Source organism: Rousettus aegyptiacus, unplaced genomic scaffold (genome assembly GCF_014176215.1).
Source record: "Rousettus aegyptiacus isolate mRouAeg1 unplaced genomic scaffold, mRouAeg1.p scaffold_m13_p_15, whole genome shotgun sequence".
NCBI classification, from domain to species: domain Eukaryota; kingdom Metazoa; phylum Chordata; class Mammalia; order Chiroptera; family Pteropodidae; genus Rousettus; species Rousettus aegyptiacus.
The window spans coordinates 51,322,510-51,343,664 of record NW_023416290.1 but is presented as its reverse complement, the minus strand read 5'-3'; the positions used below and the strand labels follow the sequence as shown (position 1 = coordinate 51,343,664).

Here is a 21,155-nt window from a genome sequence, read left to right as displayed (position 1 = left end):
GTTTAGTTCTCAGTGAGGTAGAGAGCTGTGTTCCTAGTTGCCTCATGATGCTTCCTTCCTTCCAGCCGTATGACCTCAGGGCACAGGTAAGCGACAGTTTACTCACCTGTAAAACGGGGACAATGACGGTGCACCTTCATGCAATGTGGGGAGGACAGGGTCATATGCTGTCCGCAATGTACAAAGGTTCAAGGTTCATGGTTCTGTGCTTTGAAGGCCTGGAATTTGACTTGAATATTTGGTTTCAACTTTTGAACTCCGGGAAAGGGGCAAAGGGGTTCAGGTATCCATTCCCAGAAACCACACGTCTCCAGACTCTGCAGTCCACAGGAGGCCTGGGACCCGGGCCTCTGCAGTGCTCACCTAACCTGCGTGAGGAAGATGGACCAAAATCACAGGGCTTGCCAAGTTCCACCCTGCAAGCACCAAAGGACAATCTCTTGGCAGGAAGGGAAATTAATCTGTTATTCTTCAACCCCTCAGATACCAGTTTGAACAAAAGCCCTGATTTATGAAATAAAAGCACTGATCTGGCAAAAACAAAAAACAAAAAAACAAAACAAAAAAAAAACAATTTTTAAAAAAGTTGAGTACCTAATAAGGAGAAACACTACCACCTCTCAGATGTTTTATGTAGGTACCGTCCTGGGGGCTCACAGCCGTCTCCTTTGTCTGAGGCTGTGGTTTGAAAGTCATCTGCTATCCAGGTGGTGGCTCTGTTTTCGAACGTCTGTCACACTGTCTGACTTCTTTCAGTGGCTGCCAGCTTACTCCATCCACCCTCATTCTACTTAAGCCCCCACTGAGGTAGGCTCGGAGAACTGGTACATTTTTGGTGTTTGTCTGCAAGCACATTTTGTATTAGAACAGCCCCAGGATGGAAGATGTGTGAAAGATTATTTAAACCTACTACATTTGCAGGGCTGACCAAAGTATCGATCCCCTCTGTGCTTGAACACTTCTCACGACGCAAAAGAACACACTACCTAAGGAAGAAGAGTATTCATTTAAGCAGTACCCCCACCTGGGCCATGTGCATTCCCACCTGCAGGCTTTGCCATTGAAGCGCCTCTTGAGACCCTTTCCTCTCTGCCCTCTGCCAATGTACGGTCTCGTCGCCGTTCTCCCTTACACGTGCGAGGCTTTCTTCCCTTTCACTACAGTTGTATTCGGTTTAGAGTTTATTCAGAATTTACTGGCATCTACTATGCGCTGGCACTGTTCTAGGCTCTAGATATGAAGACTAAGATATAAATACAAAGGAGAGTTCTGCCTCAAGGCGAAGAGCCCGGGCACCGGAGGTAGAGCCGGACCTAAATCCTGCTTATGGGACAGACGTGTGGCCCTGCGTCAGTCGTGGCGTCCGTCGGTCCTAGTCTCCTCATCCCTAACAAGAGCCCAACAGTAATTTCTGTTTCAAAGGGCTGATGCAAGAGCTAGATGCAGTAATGAACACACAGTCGTCATCGGCGTGCCGGTCAAAGGTCAGCACCCCGAAACCGTCGATAGACGTTAGAACATTTGAGCACGACGGTGCTTTTCCTTGGAGCTTTCCTACCTTCCGAGCTAAGGCCCGGGGATCTTAGAGCGAAGTCCAAGCGTCACTCACTCAGGGGAGCCCTCCCTGGGCCGGGGCGTGGCTTCTCGCCCCAGGCTCCCAGCGCCCTCCGCCCACCTTTCCCGGCAGCACCACCGCAACCGTGGTTTCGCCTGCGTCCGTCCGTGTGACTGCTCTGGACTCGCGTGCGCCCCACGCCCTCTCCCGCAGCCGCGTCCCGACCAGACTGTCAGTCCTCCGAGGACAAGAGTCTGGCCTGTTTTAACTGACCATTCGTCCTGTCCCTTGGACCTCAGTTTCTAAGTAGGCACCCATTAATATTTTAATGAACGAAAAGCAAATGAACAAGTAAATGATATGTAATATTAAACACATTCTAATGACACTGAGGTATTATGTTGTGGGAGAAAAAAAACAATCAAAACTTATATAGGTCCCAAGAAACCAATTAGCAACTCTTCAGGAGTTGGAGTGGGACCTGGACGGCATAAATAACTTCATCCTGACTTTCGGGGAGACACAGTTCGTAGCTTGCAGCTCACCAGCATAGGCCCTTGAACAAAAGACAGCAACAGCCAACATCTGTGCAGCGTTTACAGTGTGCCCGGCACTGTGCCGAGAGTGCTATACCTATGAACTCCTTTAACCTGCGTAATCCAGTGAGATGGGGCCTATGCAGAAGGGCGAAGCGATCCACCTTCGGCCAGGGTAACGCGCTCCTGCCCGCTTAGGGGTCTCGCCGCTAGTACTCGGGTCTTCTTCTCCACGACCTGTTGGGTTCTGGGCCTGCGCCTTCCTTAGCTCGTGCCCCGGCCCCCAGACTTGGCATGGTTCTGGCCCTTAGCAACCAGACTCCGTCTTACTTTTCAAGCCCTCAGTGGGTTTTTATTCACTAACGCCTCACAACAGCGCCAATGTCGGTGAGAGCGTTGGTGCTCAGATGATCCTGGAATGTGTCTATCTTATTGCTAGCCACATCCCATCGGGGAAGACCCCAAATGTCCTCCTTTCACTCGAAGACCCTTTCGGACTTGAACTGGATTGTTTCAGTCCTTAACTTGTCATGCCTCGTAGAGACTCACGAACTCGGACGGTGTCTTCCAAGTCGTTTGAGGTAATCCCCCATGGAACGCGTAGCCTCCTGGAAGAGTGGGTTTTCCAGCCTTTATTTGTATACTGCCAGCGATGGATAATTCATCAACCCCAAGGCAGTACTACATTCCACTGTGGCCTGTTAGAAAGATCTTCCTTTACCAAAGTTGGAACTGTCTTCCCCAGTGGGAGCGAATATTTTATCACTGAAGTTATTTAGAATTTCTACTGTGCAATGCTAATACAAGCATATCAACTTTTCGAAATGAGTTTTTCTTCATTTTACAGTTCTCCACAGACAATGCACTGCCTCACTGCCCAAGCCGGAAGGACTTACGCCACCAGGGCCCAGGGGTCCTGGTCCCGCCTCTTGGGGCCTTGGAGTAAGTCTGCTCTCTGTTCCTCATGACAGCTCTTTGCATACTGAAGGCAGCCTGTGTGGCCCCCCAAATCTTTCTTTTACTTGGTCCTTCCTGATAAGTGGTCATCTGGGCTCCAGTTCTTGGGAGCTGGGCAAACTCAGGCGGATTGCTTAGTCTTTCTGGGCCCGTTATCTCATTTTCAAAAGGAGGCACAGATCGAATCGGACGTGTGCCGCACGGAAAACCAGAAAGTGCTGTGCATGTGCCGTCTGAGGCTCCCATGGGAAGTGACCTTGTTGCCCCAGGGACAAGGGTGGGAGCCCAGCCCAGAGCCGGAGGATGGACTAGCAGGGGCTGATCAGGAAACTGGCAGCCCAAGAGTCGGGGCAGTAAACAAAGGCGGCATCTGGCCCAGGAGAGCTCTTTTTTTCCTGCTGATGGGCACGCTAGTCAACGTGCACTAAGCACTGCTAATCGCTTTGCACGCATTAATTCCCGAACTCCTCAGGCAGCTCTAAGAGGCCAGGCGATTGTTATTCCCAGTAGGCAGATGAGGAATCCGAGGCACAGAAAGACAAAGCCCTTTGCCAAGGTCACGCACTCTGTGTCAGGCAAGGATTCGAACTCAGGCCTCCCGGCCCCGGAGCTCTTAAGCACTCTGCCCTGTGACACTTCCAGAGAGCAAGGGCAAGGTGGGGAAGCGACTGGGACTGTGGGTGGGATGGAGCACGAGGTCCTGAGACTTCACCTGCCTGGGTTCGGGAGGCCGAGGAGGCGATGGGGCTGGGTTTCTGAGGAAGAAAAGGAGGGTGTCCTCAGGGGTGGGAGACGAGCGCCCGCGGGCAGCAGTGGAGGTGCTGGAGCTGAGCCTCAGGGGGTCGGAGTCCCCTGGGCGGGATCCCCCCAGCACGACACGGGCTGGGTTCAGACGTAATTCTTAACACCTGCCTGGCCCTGGGCTAAACACTTCGTGCGTATATTCTCGTTTCCCCTGAGTGACAGTCCTCTGAAAGAGTTAAGAGTGCCCCCACTTCACAGTCGCAAAAACTGCCAATAAGATTCAATAATTTGCCCTTGGTCGCAAAGGTAGAACCTGAGCTGAGGCATGAACACAGTTTGGTTCGATGCTGCCTGTCCCAGCTCCGTTCGATTTCCTTTCACCATTCCTGAGTACGGCCCAGCTTCTGTCCCGTTTGCCGTGAGCAGCCTGCTCCCGAGGCGCTCGCTGGGGGCCTGCCCTTCCGCTGCTGGGGCTGCTTTGCCTGCAGAGTGGCAAGTGCTTGAGGTTTATGTCCCAGGCAGCCCTGAGCCAGTGTCGAAGTGTGGGAGTGTGAGGGCCCTTCTCCAGATGGGACAGACTCTTAAGGCACAACTTACACTCCAGAGCTCCCGTGCCAGGCTGAGGAGGCTGGGGAAAGCCACTCCGCCCCTCCAAAAGGTGAAGGTCCTGCGGGTTCAAGGTCAGCCCTCTCCCTCGTTTTGCTTCTCCTCCCTCCCTGCCCCACTTCTCCCATGCCCATCCCGTTCTCTAATGGGAGCACTTTCTTAATGAGTCGCCTGCCCTCGAACTCTCTTCTCAGGGTCTATTTTGAGGGACCCCCACACAGGACACCCCTTAGCCTCTTCACCACCATCAGGACACCATGTTTTTGCTCACCACCCTCATCTTCTAGGAACTGCCGACACTCCCCAGGGAGCAGAGACAAACTTCCCTTCCCCGCCCCTCTCCCACTGCCTGCACACACTCCACAGGGCTCCCCGCTCCCCTACAAATCCCCGGGCCCCTCCCAGCCAGAGCCCAGCACCTGAGGCTTGTGGGCGGGTTGGGCTGAGCAGGCTCTGGCCAGCTTCTGCGGTTCCCAGACTTGAGCAAGCCCAGACACACAGCCCACCTCCCAGGGCGTGGGACAACGGGCTGTAAAGTCAGAGGTGGTTTTCAGGGCCCTGTTCGGACTCGCAGGTAGTGCTGAGCTAGATGTGCGAGGGACCAGCCCTAGTGTGTCTGGAGCAAGAGAACCAGACAGCCCACTCCCCAGGGACAGACGCCAAGCCAGTAAACAAAGGCCCGGCATGGAAGAACAGGTCTTGGACTGGCAAGGTACCTGACGAATGCGCAACGTGAGGTTAGGCGCAGCCGTCTGAGTGGGATTCCTCCCATCGTCTGACAGCGGCTCGCAGGAGCAAGAAGCTGGGAAGCCCCGGTGGCCTCTTAAGACGGCTGATTCATTGATTCCCTGATCCTGGGCGCGTGAAATTAAGATTCAAGACTTAGATGTTAACAGGCCATTGTTTGCAACCGCTGCGTTTGATTTTCTCTCCTTTTGACTCAAAAGGGAAGGGTGGGGTGGGTGCACTTGAGCAGGGAGCTGCGGAGTGGTCAGGATCCATCTCCGTGGACCTCCGTTTTCCCGTCTGTGACACGGTGGCTGTCCCTCCACGCGCTCCCTCGCACACCTGCTTCTCCATCCACCCTTTCCCCTGCCCCTCCCTTACTCTCTCTCCGCCCTCCCCTCCCGGGGCACTAAGACTCATGTTTTCACTGCGCGAGGTCAACCGGCTGCCTGATTTTGCCTAGTCATGTCCTGCTCATCTTTTGGGGATCAACTCAAGCACATTCTCACCCGGAAATCCTTTCTGATCTTTTCCCCGCCGCTCGGTTGGGTTGGCGGCCCCTTCTCGGGGCTCCCCCTGTCATCTTGCGTGTGGCTCTGTAATCAAATATCGGTTCATGCGTTGGCGTCTGTGACTAGACGAGACCTTACATATAGCACGTTGCATCGTTTTTGTCTCTGAAACACCAGGACCTGGCATGGCATCTGGGACATGATGGGTGCTCGGTAAACGTTTGCTGAATAATTATCCACCTTATAGGGGTGTGTGGAGATCTTAAATGAAACAATGGATGTGAAAATGAACTATAAATTACTATTACATTTATTATCATTTTCTGTGGCTATATTTATGAATTAAACACAAACTGACATGTTTTATTGATTATTTTGTATTATGTATTTCCTACATAATATATGTATTAATAATATAATAATAATAATACGTGCCAAAGCCTAGGCAAAGAGATTTGTATAAAGTTCGATGCTGAGAAAATAATCAGAAATACACACGTATATATGAAACTGCTTTCCTCTCTACATTCATATCAACAATGACAAGAAATTATTATAACTACTAGGCTGAAAATCACAATTATTTGTGCAGGAAGGCAGAGGGGTGTTAGCCAGGGGTTCGGGTATCACCACCTCTGCACCTCTGCCTTTCATGTGTTTAAGGTTTTCTAGTTTCCAGGTTTTACACCTTTGGCTCTAACATTTGCCATAAAATTAACCTAAGAAATCAGACAGTGGAAGGGAAAAAGTGCACTGGGCCCTTCCTTTATATTTTCTCAGGAGAGAGGGAGTGCCAACAGGACAGGCCTGTGTGCTCCCTTCCGGGGGTGGGGAGGTTGCCCAGGAGGGGGCCGTGAGTGTGGGAGCAGCTGCTGAAAAATAAGGCAGAGCCAAAGCCCCGAGCCGCTGCCACGCCCCTGTCGAAGAAAGACAGCCTGCCAGCGAGCAGCGAGACTGCTCCTCGTGTCAAGCTCTACCCGGCAAGTCCACGTCCCCTTCCTTATCACAGTCACACTTGGCCAGATCGAGGTCACAGTGATGCTCGGCATGTCCCTCTTCTCGGCCGAGACAGACCGGCTCCCCTGCAGTCCTGAGTGCTCTTACTCGGCCCAGGAATGCCAGGAATGATTCCTCTCCTCCTCCCCCTCCCTCTCTCCCCCCTCTGTCCCCTGTCCCTTCCTCCCTCCTGCCTGCCTGCCTTTCTTCTTTCCTTAATAAAATTTCACTCTAGTTAGTTTTTGAATAGGTGATACTTTATAGACGTTACAAAAATTATCATAAAAAAAAAAATTCTCCCTCTCTTCACTACCTCTCAGGAACTGGGTGCCTGCTGTGTATTCCTCCAGAGATTTTTCAAATGCATACATGAGCGTTTACATGCCAATATGTTATATACCCCCTCCTTTTTATGCAAATGGTAGACCTTGTATAGGGATACATAGTGTTCTGCTCCTTAATTTTCTCAATTAATATGTCTTGGGGATCTTTCCAGGTCAGAACTTCCTCTGTCTTTTCATAGCTGCATGGTTTTCTAATCCGTAACTTATTTTAATCGGCCCTCCAACGGTGGACATTCACATTCACGACCCATGGTGCAAGGGTTAGCCTTGGGCATACACCATTTCCTGCCCGTATTTGGTGATTGGGGGTGGAATCGCTGGGCCAGGGGGCAGATAGGCTCATTTTGATAGCTGTTGCCAAATTGTTCATCACAGTTGTACCAATTTATATTCTCTCCAACCATCTATGAGAAGAAACAGAGTTCTAAAACTTTAACACAGGAATAATCCTGCTACTATCAATATCTGTTTATTAAGCCCTCACTGCGCCAGGCACCGTGCTGGGCGCGTGCAGTCATTGTCTCGTCTCATCGCCACGGCCTTTTGAGGCCGCTTACGTCATCCCTGTCGTCAGAACAGGACGCGCGGTCCGGCCCCACGATGCCCCTTCTCTCTGCTCTTGACATCTGGACGTCAAGAAGTCAACGAATACTCATTCTGGTAATCACGAGAGGAACCCTAATGGCCTGCGTGTGCTGAGCACTTCCGTACGCCACGCACGCCACCGCCCCTGATCCTCGCAGCCGCCACAAGATTCAAGCCGTGATTGCCTTAGTAACGAGAGAAAACCGAAGGGTGGCCAGGTCACAGGCCCTCGGCTCAGGGTCACGCGGCGCGCAGGCCGCAGCCCCAGGACCAGGACCCGGGCAGCCTGACTGAGAAGAGCCCTGCCGACGGGTGTGGTGACCGTAGCACAACGCGGCGAACGTGCCGAATGCCACCGACCTGTGTGTGCGCTTAAAAATGGGTTAAAATGGTGAATTTTACATTATGTATTTTTCACCATGATTTAAGGAAAAAAAAAAATGCTCAGGCCTGATTTGAAGAGTTGCGAGGTTGGGGACCACGTCTGTCAGGGCCCAGCCCAGGCCTGGCGCAGAGGAGGCACCTAATCGCTGGGAGAGACGCTTATCATCAGCAGCAACGGCTCTGCATCTGCCGTGGAACCGTCCTGGGCGACGCCTTCGTCTCGCAGACCGTGGCGGAAATGCCGCTGCGGGCCCATCGGCTTCACCGAATGCGTGCGACCGACACGTGAGCTCTTGTGTGTGAAAACGCTTCATAAACTGTCTTTAAAAAACCCGAGAAATGATTGATCGAGGTGTTAGTGGCATATTTCTTCCAGAGCTGAGCTTTTGGTCTGCCTTCTGGTAGCACTCGGGATTAACCCCATCACGACCCACCTGTCGCCCCGGGGGTGGGGGGCACCCTCTTCGGGCGCCTCTCCATCCCCCCTGGCTGGATTCCTCGGGCAGAAGCTCTTCCTCCGTTCCACATTCCAGCCCCCAGCACCACCCTGCACGCAGCAGCCTCATTAATTTTTGCTGACCTCAACCGAGTTCGAGAGACTTGAATCAACCTTTCAGATAATTTTAGCCAGAAGACCTCCTCCTGAGGACAGAAGCAAGACGTTCTGTCCTGCTGATGAGGTGGGATCCTCCCTGGAGTGCAGTTTCACACAGTCAAGTGTGAGGCTGCCCATCCCGTGCAAACACTGGCTCTGCTGACCAGCGGGCATTGCCCTGTGGGGAGGGAAAGGAAGTCAAGTTCAGGGGAATAACAGGGAAAGACCTCCCAGGAAGAGGTGACTTCAGGACGCTGGCTGCCGAGTTCTTGTTGATGGTTTTCATTACTTGGTCTGAACTCCCGTGGAGCAAGTGTTTCTCAGGCATATTTGGGCATCTAATTCTGGACTCCTTGCGCACCAAAGAATGCAATAAAACGCCTGCTCCGTGGCAGTGGAGACGGCCGCTTAGCGGGCTGCCTCTGCTGTCTGTCCTGCCCTTTGCAGACAGGGTGGCCCCAAGAGAATGAACGCCTTGCCCAAGGTCCCACTGCAAAGTGTCAGCACCAGGACAGAAGCTCACAGCTCTTGGCCAGGACTCATCCTACAACCCTCTGCTGACTGAAAAGGCTGAGTGTTGAGGTAAATCGAGGAACAAAGGCAGGTTCTCTGGGGCAGGGAGGCCGTTTTCATGTATAAATACAAAACGTGTTTGCTCAAGAGCCTCCACACCTTTCGCCGGGGTTGAACTGAATTTGCCCTCCAAATGCCAGACTAGAAAAATCACTTAGTCGTCATTCTTCCTTTTGACTCATACTAATTCCTCAGCATGTCCTGCAGAAGGGAGTGTTGGTAAGCAAAGGAGAAGGGGAAGGAAACATGATGAGGTAGCATGAGGGGCTTCCTTGTTCATCAGATGCCAGGGAACAAGCTTACACAGGCCGCCTCCGTGATCAGCAAGGGACTTTTTCCTCAGGGAAGGAGAAAAAACGGCTGTGGCAGTGGTTCCCCAGACAGCCGCACAATTCGCCAACGAATTCAAAGTGTTTCTATAAGGTCGCGCTGTTTCTTCTGGTAGGGTTTGGTGGCGCTCGAGGCGGGTTGGTAATTAATGCGAGACGGACGTGCTGAGGTCAGGCGTGGAGAGGCGGCTGTTTGTGTGCCAGTGTGTGGCAACCCCGTGAAGCCAAACTCAAGCAACCTCACGCCCAACTCAGGCTCCTTCCTGCTTCTAGAAGATTTCACAAGGCCAGGAAGCGAGCAGTCCTGGGGTCAAGTGACAGGGAGGCAGCTCCGGGACACACCCAAGAGCAGTTTCTGGTCAGGCGTTCCTGGCAACAGGGACCACCTCGGCCCTCGTCCATGATGAACGATGCAGGCAAGGCCTGCCGCATGCTGGGGCAGGGCAGCGCCTCCAGCGCGGGCGAAGGGCACTGAGAGGTCTCCCTTCTAAAAATGTACCCCCTTCCTGCTGTGGAAGCTGAAATGGAAGACTCCACATGGATGTCTTAGTCCCTTGGTTTGAGGCGTTATATTCCTAGTAGATCTGATTTAAAAATTAAATACCATTATGTGCAGAGCAAACAGAGGTATGACCACGCCGTGACACCTTACTTGGCATTTATTTATATCCCTGCGTAAATCCAAGGAAGGAATCGAGAGTATCACAAAGTCGCTTCTCAGATTAGCCAACCAGAGCCTGTTCTGGCAAATCCGTGGAGCGGCTAGAGAGAACCTGAGCATTCTGCCTCGGAAATTTCATTTTTCTGCTCAAAACGCTCCAAGAGCTTCTCACTGTACGTTGAATAGAATCCTCGCCCCATACCATTCATCATCCTGCCGAGTGAGCCCCGACCTCACACAAATGCCCCCCGACTTCCTACACGCTGCCTCCTCTGCGGGCAGACCTGTCCCGTCTGCTCCTGGCTCCTCTCTGTCCTCCAGGCCGTGGCTTGAAATGCTGTTGCTCAGGTAGGCCCCCTGACTGTGGCAGCCAAGGTAAGTGTTCTCTCTTGTCTTTCAAACACTCCATGCTTTTCCTTCACAGCCTTTCTTGCACGTTGAGTGTGTGTTTATGTGTGAGTGTATGTGTCTGTGCAGTCGGCCCTCATTATTTGCAGATTCTGTATTTGTAAATTTGCCTACTCCCTAAAATTTCTTCGTAACCCCCGAATCAACACTTGCACTGTTTCGAGGTCACTTGTGGACATACACAGAGTGGTAAAAACGTTGACTCATCCAGCGCAGGCTCCCAGCTGAGGTCCAAGAGGGCGACACCCTGTTTCTAGTTTCAGCTCTCAACTTCTACACAACTGTCCTTTTCACGGTCAATTTTATGCCACAGTGTTCACATTTGGGGGCTTTGGTTGGTGGGTTTACTGTTTGGAACGGCGTCCACGCATAGTGCTGAAGTGATGTCTTGTGTTCCCAAGCTTGAGGAAGCTGGGATGTGCCTTCTCGAGAAAAGATGTTTGTTAGAGAAGATTCATCCAGACATGAGTTGTATTACTGTTGTCTGTGAGTTCGAACATCAATGAATCAACGATATATATTAAATAAGGTCTCTTTAAACAGAAGCACACACAAACAAGAGTACGTATGGACTGATTGAGGAAATGTGGTCAGAGCCTCATAGGAACCTAATGCTATATTTCCCCTCGACATAATGGCTCAGAATTCACTAACGCAGTGCTTGTGCCAACTTATAACTATCATGAATAATAAGAATGAACTTGAACTTTTGCTAGTTTTGTAGGGCTGCCATAACAAATACCACAAGCTGTGGTAACTTAAAACAGATTTTTTTTTTTTTAATTAGGCAAGGCAACCCTTGGTTGACCTCACAGATTGCAAGGAACTTGTCAGTTGACAATCCCTATTTTTTTTATTTTTTTATGCCTACAGCACCTGGTCTTCCTAGGTGGTCTCCCTTTCAAGTACTAACCAGGCCCGACCCTGCTTAGCTTCCGAGTTCACATGGGATCGGGCTTGTTCAGGATAGCATGGCCATAGACTTAGAACAGCAGATTTTTATTCTCTCACAATTTCGGGCTGCCAGAAGTCCAAAATCCAGTGGTCAGCAGGGCCGCACTTCCGCAGAGGCTCTAGAAATATTTTTTTGCTTCTTCCCAGTTTTCGTTGGTTTGCTGACAACCCTTGGCTTGCAGCTTCATCTCTGCTTAAGTCATCAAATGGCATTTTCTCCTGTGTCTCTGTCTCTGTGTTTCTCCTCCTCTTCTTGTAAAGACACCAGTCATATTGGATTTAGGGCTCAACCTAAAGTTATACTTCAATATAATTTCATCTTAACTAATTTTATCTGAAAAGACTCTATTTCCGAATAAGATCACATTCCGAGGTTCTGGGAAGGACACAGATTTTCAGGAGAGGGCTCTACTCAACCCAGATCTGTATTTATTTTATATATGTAATTTAAAAATATATATGTAATCAATATCTACATTAAAGTATTTATTTAATCAATATGTACCTCTCCAACTTGATTACAAGCCCCACGAGGAAGGATAATGGATTTCTTATTCGTCTTTTTATCCCCCAAACCAAGTCCAGCCTGATATATGGTAGGAGCTCAGTAAATATTCGTGAAAGATGAAAGGATGGATGGATGAATGAATGAATGAACGAATGAATGAATTACAGAGACCATTGAGCCAGCAATGAAACCGACATGGCGCCCCAAGCCGCCTCTATCCGATCAGGCGGAGAACGAGGCCAAATGGGTGGGTTCCGGGCTCGACCCCCATCTCCCCACCACTGCGGTTGCTCTCCTCGTACCTGTTTTAGAAACTCCGCTTCTATGCAATATTATTTTCATAAAAGAGCTTTAAATGAATTTAAAAGAAGAGTGAAAAACACTGAGCCTCACCTCCCCCCGTCCCCCCATTTTATAAACGATGAAACTGAGGTCCAGAGACAAACAGAGGTTTGCCCCTGGTCATCCAGCAGTTTCGACAGAGGCAGGACTCGGAGACAGGTCTTTCGAGCTCTATTCCAGAAGTTTTGCCGGACGCTCGCTCTCCTGCCAAGACATACGATGGGAGTACTTTGGAATTTGCCCTCCCTGGGACCCTGTTTTCCTATCAGAGCAACTTCTGGGAGAACGAAGCAGGGCCTGTGGCATGTGCCCCTTCCCCATAGCTCTGAAAGGCCCTTTGTGCCAAGTTCATGGACATTCCACAGGCCCGTCCTAGACCAATTCATCTGCCAGCGGGTCACAATCCTTGCCTTCATTTCTGAGCTGAGATATTTTGGCCTTTCTGCTTTTAAATGCACCCTTTGCTTTTTTGGAAGCTGAAGCCAAGCAAGGGCGGCTAGGCTCCCCAGCCTCAGGGGCAGATGGGATGGGGTGGGCCACGGAGGAGAGGGGTCTGTTTTGCAGACCTGGCTTGAGGAGAAAACTGTGCTGATTATCTCAGGCCCAGCTGCAGAAACGCCTTAGCTCGGCAGCAGATTATAAATAGCCCAGAATGCACTCCCGGCCGCTTGAAAACAAGGGTATTTTTTCTTCCTGTGTTAGAAGAACAGCTCTTCACAGATATCCTGGGCCCCCTCCTCAGCCTCGCCCCCACCAAAGAGCTGTGATTTATGTGATTTATACCATTACGGAGACCAAGGATCACACAGCCCCGATAAACAATGACTAATTCATCACCAAGTTCTATGAAAAAAGGAGGCATTCCTTTGGAAGTCCTCTCTTTCATTTTGGCAGAGATACGCCGACCCATGAGACCAGAGGAGCAGTTTGGCCGTGAGTTCATTACCCCGGGTTTTATCTGGCTCTCTCTGCCCTTGCATACCGTGGGGGCTGGGGATAGGCTGGCGAGTCGCTGACTGATCAACGGGAGGGCAGGAGGGGCAGAGAAGAGCCTCTGCGCTTGACTGTTTGCTGAGATGCTCTCAAATGAAAAAACCAGGGAAGCTGGACTGGCCCATTTATAGTTGAGTCCTTATCTCTAGAGAAAATGAGTCTCTATCTTGAGGAAATTAGGTCTCAATGCAAATAACCTAGAAATCCTCGCACCAGGCGGCTCACTCGCTAGGACCCTGTTTGAACAGAGGCTCCCACTGTACAAAGCCCTTTCCAGGTTCTGCTCTCGTCTGACCTTTACAAGAGTCTTATTTGCTTGTTTGTTTTTCTGGAATCAAAGCTAATGCCTGCTTGTTGTAGAAAATTTGTAAATTTCAGAAAAGCATAAAGAAGAAAGAATGTCACCCAAACCACTACACTGAGACAACGATGTTTTCAAAAACATTCTTCCAGACCTCTCTTATTGGATTATAGATGGATATAATTTCACCTAAATGTGATTACATTATTGTGTTAGTAGAACTCTTGGTAGAAATAGATGTAACATTCAAGTGAGTAATTGAAGATGGTTTAATAAAGAGTCCATTTACATTGGCCTGGGCAGAGGTTAGGAATACCAGCAAGAAAAGGTGCACTACACCAGGCCCGGCAACAGGGGACAGCTGTTATCACCCCTAGGTCCGAAGGCCCCGGGGAGGGAGCAGTTGCTGCAAACCAGAGCCGTACAGAGAGGATTACCTGTCAGGAACCACAGCCTTTAGCAGAGAGACACGGCCAGTCCCAGAAAACCAACAGAGATGGAGCCAAAGGAAAAAAAAAAAAAAATACCCTGACCTCACTCTCCCCGTACCCTCCAACTGCTGGTGCCTCCCGCTGGCCAACCCAGCCAGGGTTAGAAGGCACAGAAGCCTATTGACAGCAGCCCATAGAGGCCAATACCACGGGGCACAGGGCAGGGTGGAGAAGGACAGAGAGCAAACAGGAGAGGCAGGCAGAACATAGGCATTACATCCACTACAAGACCGCTTTTATCATTCAACGATAAGCCAAGAAGTTTCTAACTCAATGATTATAGATGGACAGCACACTTTTTAGTGGACCTAGAATGGATGTACCAAATTTATTTGACCAATCTCCTATCGATGGACTCGTGGTTAGTTTCTAATCTCTCAAGAGCATAGACAATGCTGCGATGAGCAGATCTGAGTGCAAACTCTTTGTGCACTCAGGACACGCAATTCTGATTTCCCTCTGGCACTTTTTACAGACGGAGGCTCATCGCCCATGAAGCTTGCCCCCAGTCACACAGTGGGCATGTGGCTTTTCGGAATCCTCTTTGACAACAATGAACATGGGGCGGTCTATAACAGAAAAAGGAATAATAAAGTAAATTTTTAGTTTTGGAAAACAAAGAGAAATGCTCTTTCCCTTGAAAGTCCTATCACCGACATGACTCTGAAAGGGGGGAGACTATTAGGTTCCAGGAGAACAGAGCCTGCGTGGGTTATGGGAGACAAGGGGAGAGGGAGAGAGGGGATGCACAGGACAAAGAGTTTCGAAATGAAGTCACGGGGTCCTTCACTGGCTTCACAGTTGTCACCTCAAAAGTCGGAAATAGCTCCAGTGGCCCTGCAGTGGGAAAGGGGGGAGGAAACGAGCTCCGGAGTGGACGGAAGTGAGTGGGAGGCTATACTTCCTGCTCACGCCTTGGTCTCCTGATCTGATAAGTGGCAACGATGCTTCCACACAGGCTTGTCCTGAGAGTCGCTTGATAAACACACATGGAAGGGCCTGGCACATGGTCGCCACGCAACGAATGCATATTTCTTCCTTCCCTGCCCAGAAGCTGGGCGCCAAGAGAAGTGAGATCTTTATTTAATAGTTTTAATTCAAACGAAAATTTTATTGAGGAGCAGATAAACTTGAAGGTTAACAAGCCTCCTTTCTTGCCTCCAGGACGCTCAGAAACGGTTGTGCGCACGCACTCACTCGGAATTTAAGGCCTCTGTGCTTTTGTGTGTACTTTTGTCCCTCTGTCTTGCCCGTCTTTGTCTCCTCTACCTGGTGACATACCTTACATCTTTCATTGTCCGCTCACAAGGGAACCCAACCGAAAGTGTCACACCCTCCTCGGCACCCCTATAGCACTGGGTCCGTTTCTCTCTCTCTCACATGCCTTACACCTTGGTATAGACCAGAGATGAAGAGTTGGAGTCTGACGGGTGTGGTTTCTACCCCGGCTCTGCCGCTCACTAACCTGGTGTGCGTCAGCCTCCTCGTCTGAAAACTGTAACAACATTTCCTACCTCAGAGGGGAGTTGTGAGAACTGAAAGGGTCTGTACATGCAGGGCACCTGGCAGAGAGGCCACACCTCTCGGTGAGCATCAGAGTTGTTATTATTCATCTCTGTCCACCTGGCACAGAGCAGGGGCTCAGTGGACGTTTGTCAAAAGAATTAATGATGTGTATTCATTTCCAAAATAGCAGGATGAATTATAATTCCGAAATGGCCTGGAATCAACGGCACACAAAGGACGAGAAACGCAGAATAACTCGCTGCATGGGGCCGAAAGGTTTCCGTGACAGGCAGCCCAAGGAGAAGGTGCAGGCGGGGCTCATGGCTGATGACCCCGAAGGGAGCCACGCGCTGGACCCAGAAGCGGAGCAGAAGGAGAAGGGGCTTTTGACAGCACTTCCGTGCCGTGGGACTCTGGATAAGCCCCTCACCTCCCCGGCCTTCCGTGTGCGTTTCTTAAATGAGAATAAATCGCCCCCTTCTCGCAGAGTTGCTGTGAGGATCACAGCAAGGGGCGGGCTGGCTGCTCCGATTTTTCTATTCTCATTGTCACACTAGGCAGCAAGGTCATCGCGCCCTCGCTCACAGCCCTCGTACCTGGTGGGTTCCTTTGAGCTTCGCGATCCAGGGTTCTGGGTGCCTCTGTCTGCTAGAGAGCGGGAAGCCGGGTCGTTGTCCTGCACGAGTAGAGCCTGCGCCTGATGCGAGCCAGGTCCCTGCTGGGAGCCCATCTGCTGGGTCTGCCAAGGCCGGAGCAATGAAGTGGAAACCGGGAGAGAGCCCCCGTGTCTGCGCTGGACGCCAGCCCGGCCACTGCCCTTCTGCTTCCTCTGTGTCCCTGCAGGCTCCGTCAGCATGGCTCCCTGGCCTTCCCCCAGGAGCAGCCCCTGGGCCTCTGGCCACTGCTGCCATGGACACGGTGTCCCTCAGAGGCCTTGCCTGCCTTCTCTGGCTCCTGCAGATTCTTGTTGACAGGGAGCCTGCTGCCCTCGCCGACCTACTCTTCCCCGTGAGAAGCCTCCCCTTTTCATTCTTTCATTCATTCATTTGTTCATTCAGATGAAAAACACATTGGAAGCCGATCGTCAGCGTGCCAGGTCCTGTGACAGGCGCTGCAGATGTGGAACCGAGCAAAGCAATGGAGCGAGTCTCTGCCCACGTGGAGATTATGTTCTAGTGGGGAAAAGAAGTAATAAACAAACGAGCATCTATAATGCAAAGAAAATAATGCAGGAAAGGCCTCTCAGAGAAGGGGACGTTTAAGCAGAAGTCTGAGTTAATGAGGGAGCAGCCACCTGGGTGCCTGGGTAGAGGCAAAGAAGCAGCCAGTGTGAAGACCTTGCGTTAGTAACATACGAGATGGTGTGTCTGAGGAACAACAAGGCAGCCGGTAGGGTTGGGGTGCAGAAAACGAGAGGGTCATGGGTGAAAGAACTGGGTTGGTATCAGGGGTCCTAAAGCATCAGGCCTCGAAGGGCTGGGAAGCTGTTGTCACTGGGAGACTCCAGCAGGGAAAGGGGATGTTCTGACTCCGTCTTAAAAGTTTCACTCTAAGTGCCGCGTGGAGAATCGGCGGTGGGGGCAGGATGGGGGACATGGGCAGAAGCAGGGCTCTCGGTAAGAAGATGGCTGCGGAGACCCAGGTGAGATGAGCCGGCTTGGACCAGCATGATGATGGGGTCGGCGATGACAAATGAGCGGACTCCAGGCTTAAGTCGAAGGGACAGCCAACAAGGCATGCTGCTAAAGACAAAGCGGATCGTAAGAAAGTGAAATGTCTCAAGAACGACGGCGAGGCTCCGGGCCGAGCCGAGTGGCAACGCCTCTTCCTGCGACGCGGAAGGTAAAGAGGAAGCAGCTTGGATAAAATTCAGAGTCGGCTCGGATGTGTCAAGTTGGAGGCGTCGGTTCTCCAGGAAAGCAGGTATTCTGATAGTCCTGGAATTCGGGAGAGCTTGAAACGAGACAAGAAGCCGAGGTCATGTGCGAGGCCAGTGGTCTGAATGGGACTTTCAGAGAGTGAGCGCAGAGGTCTGAGGACTGAGCTCTACGTCCCCCTGGCATTTAGAAGTTGAGATGAGCAGGAAGATCCAGTACAGAGGCCAAAACTAAGTTTAATAGGAGGAAAACAAGGAAAAAGTAGAATTCTAGAAGCTAAGCGAAGAAAATTTTTTTTAAGAATCGGTGTAGTAGGCAAGAAAATGGCCCCTGTGAATACGTTACCCAACCTGTCAAAGAGACATGGCAGATGTGATTAAGGGCACAGACCTTAAGATGGGTAGATTATCCTGTATTATCTACGTAGGTCTTAGGAGCCAAGAACCTTTTTTCAAAAAAAAAAAAATATATATATATAAATTTTTCAATTACAGTTAGCATATGCTACTGTATTAATTTCAGGTGTACAACTTGGTGATTAGACATTTATATAATTCACAAAGTGATGACCCTGATAAACCTAGTACCCATTCGATGCCCTACATAGTTATTACAACATTATCGACTAGTCCCTGTGTTATATTTTACACCCCCATGACTGTTTTGTAACTGCCCATTTGTACTTCTTGATCCTTTCCCCTTTTTCGCCTACTCTCCCAACCCCCTTTCATCTGGCAACCATCAAAATACTCTCTGTATCTATGAGTTTGTTTCTGTTTGGTTTATTTTGTTCTTTAGATGTAAATGAATCATATGGCATTTGTCTTTCTCTGACTCTACTTAGCACAATACCCTCTAGGTCCATCCATGTTGTTGCAGATGGCAAAACTTCATTATTTTTTATGGCGAGTAATAGTCCATTGTATATATGTACCGCCTCTTCTTTATCTCTTCATCTGTTTTTGGACACCCAAGTTGCCTCCATGTCTTGACTATTATAAATAACGCTGCAATGAACACATGGATTCACATGGCCTTTGAATTAGTATTTTGGTTTTCTTTGTATAAATATCCAGAAATGAGAACATGTGTCCTTTGTCTCTTATATAGCTGTTGTTTTTAAGTCTATTTTGTCTGGTATACATATTGCTACTTTGGCTTTTGTTTGTTTGTTTGTTTGATTCCATTGTCATAAAATATCATCGCCCATTTCTTTACTTTCATTCTGTGTTTTTTAATCTGAAGTGAGTCTCTTTTAGGCAGTTTATGTGAGGGTCTTGTTTTCTTTTCCATTCAGCCACCCTATCTTTTGATTGGAGCATTTAATCCATTTACATTTAAAGTAATTATTGATAGATATGTAATTATTGCCATTTTATTATTCATTTTTTAATCTTCTCTCCTTCCCCTTCTCCATCTTAAAGAAGGCTGTTTGATATTACTTGTAATACTGGCTTGGTGTTGATGAACTACTCTAACTTTTTCTTGTCTGGGAAACTCTTTATCCATCCTTCAATTCTAAATGAGAGCTTTGCTATGTACAATAATCTTGTTTGTAGGTCCAATCCCTTCTGGTCTGCAAGTTTCTGTTGAGAAATCAGCTGACGGTCTTATAGGAGCTCCCTTGGAGGTAAGTACTTTTCTCTTGCTACTTTTAAGAGCCTCTCTTAACCTTTGGCATTTTAAGTGTGATGTGTCTTCGTGTGGGCCTCTTTGGGTTCATCTTGTTTGCGACTGCGCTTCCTGGGCTTATACGTCTATTTCCTTCACCAGGTTAGGGTAGTTTTCCATCACTATTTCTTCACATAAGTTTCCAATCCCTTGCTCTCTCTTCTTCTTCTGGTATCTCTGTGATGTGAATGTTGGTACGCTTGATGTCATCCCAGAGGCCCCTTAAATTATTCTCAATTTTTTGGATTCTTTCTTCCCTTTTTTCTTCTGATTGGGTGTTTACTGCTACCTCATCTTCTAAATCGCCGATTCAATCCTCTGCTTCATCTAATCTACTGATTCCTCTAATGTATTCTTCATTTCTGACTTTTTAAAAATGTTTTCTATCTCCATTTTTATGTTTTCTATTTCTTCGTTAAAGTTTTTGCTGAGTTTATCGACTCCTCCCATCAGTTTATTGAGCATCCTTATAACCAGTGTTTTGAACTCTCCATCTGGTAGATTGCTTGTCTCATTTTGTTTAGTTCTTTTTCTGGAGCTGTGTTCTTTCTATTCTTTCATTTGAGACATGTTTTTTTTGTCTCCCATTTTGGCTTCCAGCCTGTGTTTGTTTCTCCGTATTAGGTAGAGCTGCTATGTTTCCCAGTCTTAGCGGAGTGGTCTTATGTAGTAGGTGTCCTGTGAGGCCCAGTTTCACAGTTTTCCCTGGTCACCTGAGCCAAGTGCTCCAGGTGTGTCCCTTGTATGGGTTGTAGTTGATGTAGTTGAGCATTGGTTGCTGTTTGCTTGTCAATGGGAAGGACTGACCCTTGGGCTAATTGGTTGTGAGGACTGGCTAATGAGAGGCTAACCCAACAGAGCAGGATTGGCTTCAGCAGGGCTCCGGTGCCTTCCCAGTCTGCTCTTTGGGTATGTCCTTGGATGCAGCCCTGGGTGGTGCTCCAGCTCAGTCCAAAGCAGGGCACCAGGCGTGCCAGTCCTGAGGCTCTCTAGGATGGGCCACGCCACAGGCTGAGTTCAGCTTCGGCCTGTGCCCTGCCTGGGGCCACCTGGTGAGAGTCATTAAGCAATCCATGGGTGAATGCCACCTGCACTGGGTTTCAAGGTCCTTCAAGAGGCCAAGCTGCAAACTGAGGTCAGCTGCCCCTAATGCCGGGCCGGGGGCTGCTCAACAAGAGGGGGGTACGCTAAGGCCAGATGTTGCTTGTTTGGGTTTTGCAAGTCCTTGAGAGATTTTAGGAAACTGCAGCATGAGCCAAGACAGGTTGTTTGTATGGAAAAGTCTCTGGAAGTGGCTTGGGTGAGCCTGCATGTTGGGAGGGGCAGGGTCTCAGTGAATCACCAGGATGGGGCAACCAGAGTTAGCCTGGTTGATGGAGACTCAGGTATAGCAGCTACCTGTGACTACACTCAGGGAGTGCGGAGGGCTCAATAAAGAAACAATATTTCCTGCCAGCACTTCTTTCTGGGAGAAAGCTTCCCCTCCAGCCCTCGTCCTGAAGCCAGACAATTCCTCCCTGGTGCCTTTCAAGCTGTTGCCCCAATGCTGGAGCTCAGAGCAAGTGAGTCCATCAGTGGGTAAGTCTGTGCATGGGCCTCTCTAGAAGAATATCTGTAACTTCAGGTTCCACCCCCCCCCCCCCCCCCCACCGCCCCCCGTCTCACTCAGCCACAATGCTTGCTGGTTTTCATAGCCAGAAGTTATGGGGACTTCTTTTCCCAGCACTGGAACCATGGGCTGAGGAGTCTAGTGTGGGGTTAGGACCCCTTGCTTCTCCATGGGGACCTTGGCAGCTGAGATATCCCGCCCAACTCTCAACCACCACATGTGGGTACGAGACTGGTCCCTGCCACTCTCTCCTACCAGTCTTGTGGTGGCCTCTTTTGTATGTTCCCAGTTGTAGGACTTATGTTCAGCTAGACTTCAGGCGACTCCCAATGATGGTTGTTCTGTAGTCTAGTTGTAATTCTGACATGGTTCTGAGGGGAGGCCAGTACAGC

At 49.8% G+C, this 21,155-nt stretch overlaps 1 protein-coding gene and 1 pseudogene across 2 annotated transcripts in view; both read right to left on the bottom strand.

Moving 5' to 3' along the window:
- Nucleotides 1-16,678, bottom strand: part of LOC118612014 — a 28,862-nt gene extending 12,184 nt beyond the window's left edge. For both annotated transcript variants that reach the window (XM_036233016.1, XM_036233017.1), the window contains exon 1: nt 16,203-16,678. In XM_036233016.1, the coding sequence (XP_036088909.1) occupies nt 16,203-16,517 (315 nt within the window). In that variant the 5' untranslated portion in view covers nt 16,518-16,678. The remainder of the gene's footprint in view (nt 1-16,202) is intronic.
- Nucleotides 11,376-11,494, bottom strand: LOC118612257 (annotated as a pseudogene).
- Nucleotides 16,679-21,155: the final 4,477 nt, after the last annotated feature.